Raw genomic sequence first — 7,742 nt, 5'->3', positions numbered from 1 at the left:
GTGAAGGTGCTATTTATAGGACTGAGTTTTGTCACGTGGCCTCAGACTGATGAAGTCTTTCGGATGAAAGACAAAACATTTCAACGAAGAAGAATCTGTCCAGTTGACCTGACTTAACTTTTTTGGATTTATTTTTTTATTCTTTATTTAACATTTTACCAGGATAAAAACCCATTGAGATTAAACACCTCTTTTTCAATGGAGTCCTGGCCAAGAGGCAGCAACAAATACTAACGATTACACAGTTAAAAGAAAATGTCAAGCTATAAAAAACAGGTACATGTCGTTGAATTGGGCTCAAGAACTTTTAGTTTGGATGTAAAAGCACTGAATGAGATGAATTCAATCAGTCAGAGATTCTTGTAGCAAGTTCCAAGAAGAGAGAGCAGAATGAATGAAAGCCTTACCCAATTCAGTCCGAGCAAAAGGAACAGAAAGAATCAGCAAATCTGTGAGCAAAAAGTGTAAGAGTCAACATTTCTCACTGCAGTTGCATGGTAGGCCGGCAGGAGTCCAAGCAATGCCTTGTAAATAAAAGTTAATCATTGGGAGTCCCTTCGGGCAGCCAGACCAGGCCATCCCACCCGTGAGTATAAATCACAATGGTGTGTTGACATTTTTCAGTTTGTAATGAACCTCAGAGAAGAGAGGTAGACAGAGTCAAGCATCTTAAGACATTGTGAGGAAGCAATCATATACAAAAGATCTCGATAGTCCAACACAGACATAAAAGTTGCAGAGACAAGCCGCTTTTTAGCAGTAAATGAAAAAGACAACATTTCAAAAATTAAAGCCCAGCTTTAATTTGAGCCTTTTCACAAGACTTTCCATGTGTGAGGTTTGAAAGTGAGGGAATCATCAATCAAAATGCCCAAATGTTTATATGCGTGAACCAACTCTATTTCATTTCCACTGCAAGAGAACACAGAGGGGATCTTTTGTGGTCCTCTGGATCTGGAAAAGTACATCAATTTAGTTTTATCTGTATTAAGGGCACGTTTTAAATTTAATAAAGAGCATTGGATAGCAGCAAAGGTGGTCCCCTGGACTGGGATTTGAACCAGGGACCTGCTCACTGAGAGGCAGCAGCTCTACCAGTTGCACCACCGTGCTGCCCTAAATATAGCCTATTTTTGCTTTTTCAGCAACTTTTCTGCTAATTTCTGCTTTTTTGGCTACTTCAGATAACTTCAGCTGTATGTGTTATTTTTAGTTTATTTGTGCTTTATTCAGCTTGTTTCTACTTGACAGCAGACTTCCGTATGTTTCTGTTCATTTTTACTTTTTCGACTACTGCTATAGCTTCAAGCTCTTTTAATCTTTCGCTTTTTAGATTTTTCTGCATTTTAATATTTTTCTACTTTTCTTTGCAAATTGCAGGTCTTTGTGCTTTATTTAAAGTCTTTCAGTTTCAGCGCTGTCATTTTTAGACATACTGAGACAAAATAAGGTATTAGCCAAGGTTATATTACTTTTAATGTCTCAAATGCATCTTAAATTGAACTAAACTGTTAGAGTAGTTTATTTACATATCACCTTAAACAGATAAAAATTAAAACAGTACATTACAGCAACTTTATTGTTCCCTGAAACAAATGCAAAATTATCACGGAAAAATTATACAGACAAACTAATAAAAGTGTGTAAAGCTGTTCTTTGGAACAGGCTCAACACTGGTCAGGAAATGCTAAAGTTTCCGACAAAACCCAAATGCAACACAACTCTCTCGTCACCATGGCAACCGGACGCCATCTGGAAGGCGAACAACAGTTGATGTTGTTCGGGACCTTTGATGTTTTTTTCTCCACAGAAAGTTTTTCAACATCCCGACAGGCCCGCGCGCGCGCACAGGTGAGTCCAGCATGCCGCTGCACGTCACGGACTTCACCTGGACCCAGACGGACTCGGCGGTCCACGTCTGTGTTCCGTTAAAGGGAGCGAAGACCGGAAGTGTGGACGTGGTGTCAACAGACGAGTACCTGAAGGTAGGACAGGTGTTGTAACCTCCAACATCCGGGGATTTGCTCTCAGATAACTCAGGGCCTGGCGCTCCTTGAAAGAGTGCATATCGCCCGCCGCCTTTCAAGCTCTTGTGCTCGTGCACGTCACGTGAAGTCGCGCGATCTGTTGCCGTCCTTTTCGTGTGTTGGCCAAGATCAGCTGTGACGGCGACACTGGCACCGGCGGCCATCTTGAATCAGGCTGTAGGTCTTCATCCACTCTAGGTTTATCAAAATCCATTCAGATATTTTGCTAACAGGGCAATGATTGCACCAGAATGCCTTCCATGGTGACGGGTGACAATTAAACAGAAGTTATTGAGTCATTTCATGTGAATTTTTATTTTTTTATTTTTTTGTTTTACCTGAAGAGGGAACGTTGACCCTTTTAACTTCAAAACGTTCATGTTTTTTTTATTTTTTTTTTTTACAGTTTTTATGAAAATAAATACTTAAAGTTTGTTCCCTTCATTAGATCTGTCTCAGATTTTAACCCATCAATACGACGGTTAATCAACCTGCTGTTATCATCCAATGCTGAGCAAAGGCAGAAGCTGATGTTTTTACTGCTGTCTCTGTGCCTCCCTGTTAGCAAAATATCTCATGAACCTCTTACAGAATGCAACCAATAAATAAAAGCCTACAAATTTAATCCAATTCAAGATGGCCACCAAGACAAGTGGAAAACACAAAAATGACTAAATTTACTGATGATGAGCTTAAACTTGGCGTGGTAGTAGCTGAGAGTCATCCCCATCAGACACTCTGAGGGCGACGTCTCCTGTTCATATACGAGGATGACATGAAGGCAGCAGGCGACGCACTCCTTCGAGCCGTGTCAGGCTTTGATGTTTCAGCACCAAAGAAAACTCACCCATCAGTCCTCAATGATCTGTTGCCCTGACATCACGTAGGTCCTAGAGAGACTTCTGTTGGCCCACCTGAGTAAACAAAGCAGGACCCACTGCAGTTTTTGCTTATTTGCATGGACTGGGAGTTGAAGATGCCACCATACACCTGTTTCAGCAAACTCACTGGAAAAACTCATCTAAAGGCAGAGAGCACTGTGAGAGTCATGTTCTTTGATTCCTCCGGTGCATTTAACACAATCCAGCCTGATCTGCTTTATCAGAAGCTCCAGAAGACTCAGGTGGAGGCCTCAACAATCGCCTGGATCAAAGACTACCTGACAAACAGTTTGTGAGACTGAAGGGTTGTGTGTCTAACCAGGTGGTCAGTAGCTCAGGAGCACCACAGGGGACTGTACTCTCGCCATTCCTTTTCGTACACCTCAGATTTCCAGTATAAAACAGACTCCTGTCATCTGCAGAAATATTCTGATGACTCTGCAGTGGTCGGGTGTATCAGAGATGGACAAGAAGCTGACAGGGAACTGGTGGACCTCTTTGTGGCATGGTGTGGAAACAATCATCTCATCTTGAATTTGAACAAAACAAAAGGAGATGATTGTAGATTTCAGGAGAAACAGGAACAGGTCCAACACTATTTCCATCATGGGAGAAGTGGAGGGGGGGGAGAAGTATAAATACCTTGGAGTTCACCTGGACAACAGACTGGACTGGAGATGCAACAGTGAAGCGTCTACAAGAAGAGACAGAGCAGACTGTACTTCTTGAGGAAGCTGAAGTCCTTCAGCGTTTGCAGCAAGATGCTGCATATCTTCTATAAGTCTGTTGTAGAGAGCGCTGTCTCTTCTGTCATCATCTGCTGGGGGAGCAGCACCAGAGCAAGTGACTTCAAAAAGATCAACAAGCTCATAAGGCTGGCTCAGTTCTCTAGAACCTTTGGAGATGATTGTTCAAAGAAGGATTCTTCATAAAGTGAAGAACATTATCGACAACCCGCAGCATCCTCTTCATCGACTGTCACATAACAACAGAGCATCTTCAGTCAAAGGCTTCTTCAGATCCGCTGTAAGACGGACGAGAACCGTCCTGCCCACAGCATCAGCATCTAGAACAACTCTTTAATGAAACCAGGATGATGAGTTACAACAACATTTAATTTCCCTCTGGGATTAATAAAGTTTTTTTGAATTGAATTTTGAATTGAATTGAATTTGAATTCTGTTCTTTGAGGCCCGTTGTTCTGCTGGTTCTTAAAGTGCTACGTGTTGTCATCATCGTATGTTCCCATACAAAGATGAAATTAGTTCTCTGCATTGGGAGACACCCAGGTGGAGCAGTGGGCAGCTATGTAAGCTGCCCGGGGAGCAATTCGGGATTAGGTGTCCTGCTCAGAGACACCACAAGATGTGCAATGATAGGGAATCGAACCCAGAAGGTCCCAAGTCGGCTACCCTGCCCCTGCACCATCTCGGCCCACCTTGCTATGGTTGGTTCTGGTCTTTGAGGCCCGCTGTTCTGCGTGCAGGTCCACTTCCCTCCGTTCCTCTTCGAGGCCTTCTGGTTCCGGCCGGTCGTCGACGAGCGAAGCTCAGCAAAGATCTCAGACGGAGTCGCCGTCTTCACCTTACCGAAGAGAAGCCAGCAGGTCTGGGAGCGCCTGATGAGAAACACAGGTCAGAACCTCCAGGTACCGAGTCTGGCCGGGTCCGGTTCTGGTTCTGATGTGGGCTCTGTGGAGTTTTAGAACACTGAAGAAGTTTTCGTGTTTCAGACGATAAAGAAACGAGGAGGACGATCAGAGAAAGAGCTCTGAAGGAGCAGCAGCTGAAAGTTTCTGCAGAGAACAAGCGGAGAGCAGAGAACCTCCAAGCAGAGAGGAGGTTCGCTGTGGAGGCCACGATGAAGGTACCTGCTCCTTCTCCTGCTCACCCTGCTGCTTCTCCAGCTCCTGCTGCTCCTCCTGTTCCTGCTGCTCCTGCTTCTTCTCCTGCTCCTCCTGCTGCTTCTCCAGCTCCTGCTCCTCCTGCTGCTCCTGCTCCTCATGCCATGCCCCTCTTCCTGTTGCTCTTTGTCCTCCTCCTCCTCCTTCTGCTGTTCCTCCTCCTGCTGCTTCTCCTGCTCTTCATGCCCCTCCTCCTGTTGCTCTTTGTCCACCTCCTCATGCTCCTTCTACTGTTCCTCCTCCTGCTGCTCCTCCTGCTCCTCCTCCTCTTCAGAACCACTAAAAATGTTCTTAATCAGCTTGAAAATGAGGAAAGGGACCAAATCCAGAAGATGAAGGACGCAGAGCGGGAGAGAACGACAGTGGAGCTGGCAGCCTGGCAGAACCATCTGAACCAAGCCAGAACCAGAACAACGGGACCAGAACCTGAACCCACCAGTCCTGGGAGGAACCAGCTGGGTGAGTGAGCTCCTGATGGTCAAACGTTCCTCCTGCAGTCAGTTTTAATCAGCACGTTCCTGCGTGAAGTTGACAGAGACGCAGAGAAGAAGAAAAACTGGGTCGAGGTTCCTCCTCTGAGGCCCGGCAGAACCATTGGGGTCACCTTCACCCCCCGAGACTTCCCAACGGCGCTCAGAGAGTCCCGAGTCCCGGAGGAGGAGGAGGTGAGTCCAAGAGTATCTTCTGGATATTTACTGCTCAAAGATGCTGCTACAGAGAGAACAAACAGCTAAAATCAGCTAAACATCTGACACCAACACAAAATCAGCTAAAAGCTGGAACCAACAAAACATTGGCTAAAAGCTGAAACCAGTAAAACATCAGCTACAAGCTGAAACCAGCAAAACATCAGCTAAAGCGGAAACCAACAAAACATCAGCTAAAAGCTAAAACCAGCTAAATATGAGCTAAAAATGTAAACCAGCAAAACATCAGCTAAACCGGAAACCAATAAAACATCAACTAAATGCTAAAACTAACTAAACGTGAGCTAAAATCTTAAACCAGCAAAACATCAGCTAAAGCAGAAACCAATAAAACATCAGCTAAAAGCTAAAACCAGCTAAACGTGAGCTAAAATTTTAAACCAGCAAAGCATTAGATAAAAACTCAAACCAGCAAAACATCATCTAAAAGCTGAAACCAGAGAACAGCAAGCTTAAAGCTACATTAGCTACTGAAACAGGAAGACACCAGCATTTCTGGATGGAATGCATATCGCCCACGACCTGTCCTGTCAGAGTTAAACTCAGATTGTGTGCGATCTGTTAGTGCTCAGATTTTGGGTTATGAATGACTCTCAGCTACTACCACAACAAACTTTAGTTTAGTGTCTGTGACACTGGTTGAGTTGTAGCCGTTTCTATGACTCTAAGGTCAGTTAGCTGTGGCGGCCATCTTGAATCAGGTTGGTTCCAAAGGATAAGTTGTAGATGTACTGTTTGTCCAATAATTACTTTTCTGAAAGTTTCATTAAATCTGTCCAGTGGCTCACAATATATTTTGCTAACAGACACACAGGGTTGAATCTGACTCAAGCTTTATTGGGTGTGAGTTAAAACCAAAGTAAAATAAAAATCCTATAGCAGCTGTTTGATACAGGTAATCAGAAGATAAACACCGTCAACGGTTCATGTTCAGAAGATTTATCCGTTTGTTTGAAAAGTTAGTTTTAGTTCCTCGTCCGGAGACGATCAACTGAGACATGTCGAGTTATTTTGTGTCCATCAGTGGTTGAGGAAACAAGCCGAAGCCCGACGAGGGGTCGGCTCCGACCTGACGGAGCTGAAGGACCTGACGGAGGAGGAGAAGAACCCTGACTGGCTGAAGGAGCGAGGCGAGTGAGTGACCCCGGCTCAGACTGTCGGCTCTGACTCTGCGGGACGTCCTCTGATCCACTGTCTTCCTGCAGTAAGTGTTTCCGGAGCGGGGACCATCTGGGAGCTCTGAACGCCTACAGCCTGGCCCTGAGGCTCAACAACAAGCTCCCCGCTCTGTACTCCAACAGGGCCGCCGTCCACCTGAAGCTCAGGAACCTCCACAAGGCCATCGAGGACTGCTCTCAGGTCTGAGGAACCCCCTCCTCTGGTGTCCCAGGACACGTCCACACCTCTGAGTTTGGACAGGACATGTTTATTCACTGAAGACACTTAAAACCAGTCCAAACTCAAACCAGGTCATAGTTTATAGGAGTTTAAGGTTTGATAGATGATTTTTAGTTTAGTGATTAAAAACCTTTGAAGAAACTTGAGGTTGTTGAGGTTTAATGAAGCGATTTGAACTTTTCTATGAGAATGATCCATTTATTCAGGTTATATTGAACCTCTCAGCTCTCAGTTTACTCACAGAGTTTAGTGTCACATCAGACCTTTGGTTTCTGTAGAACTGCTCTGAAATCAGTCCTGGTGTGTGTCTCCAGGCGTTGGACCTGTTGTCTCCGGTCGTCGGTGCCAACGCTGCAGCCAGACTTCGAGCCAGTGTCCGGCGAGGATCTGCCTTCTGCCAGCTGCAGCTCTACGCCGAAGGTTTGGTGTTTTTACAACGTTCTTCTGGTAGAAAGAACATAAGAGCAGCTCTGTGTTTGCCATCATGGAGACTGAGCAGGAGGACAGGTGGACAGGTGAGTCCACTGATCTACCTGTGGCTGTCTTTCAGGGCTACAAGACTACGAAGCTGCTCTGAAGATTGACCCTCATAACGAGGCGCTGCAGGAGGACGCCCAGAGAATCAGAGACATCATCCAGGGTTCTGCAGCTGGACAGACAGAAAGATGGACATGAGACATGATGAGACACAGACAATCAGAGACATCATCCAGGGTTCTGCAGCCAGAGAGACAGAGACATGATGGACATGAGACATAATGTGACACAGAGAATCAGCTACATCATCCAGGGTTCTGCAGACAGACAGACAAGATGGACATGAGAC

At 45.2% G+C, this 7,742-nt stretch overlaps 1 protein-coding gene across 1 annotated transcript; it reads left to right on the top strand.

Annotated features, from left to right (window-relative positions):
• The first annotated feature begins 1,847 nt into the window (after positions 1–1,847).
• Positions 1,848–7,591, top strand: dnaaf4 (dynein axonemal assembly factor 4). Its single transcript, XM_037683112.1, has 9 exons — positions 1,848–1,985; positions 4,395–4,542; positions 4,641–4,774; positions 5,111–5,270; positions 5,349–5,476; positions 6,543–6,652; positions 6,724–6,877; positions 7,231–7,336; positions 7,467–7,591. Exons 1-9 carry the CDS (start codon positions 1,863–1,865, stop codon positions 7,589–7,591), a joined length of 1,188 nt encoding a protein of 395 aa, XP_037539040.1. The 5' UTR covers positions 1,848–1,862.
• The last annotated feature ends 151 nt before the right edge of the window (positions 7,592–7,742 follow it).

This window comes from Nematolebias whitei, chromosome 10 (genome assembly GCF_014905685.2).
Source record: "Nematolebias whitei isolate Nwh7 chromosome 10, NemWhi1, whole genome shotgun sequence".
Lineage (NCBI taxonomy): Eukaryota > Metazoa > Chordata > Actinopteri > Cyprinodontiformes > Rivulidae > Nematolebias > Nematolebias whitei.
Note: the sequence above shows the minus strand (reverse complement) of the source record. Positions and strands in the feature narration are given on the sequence as shown.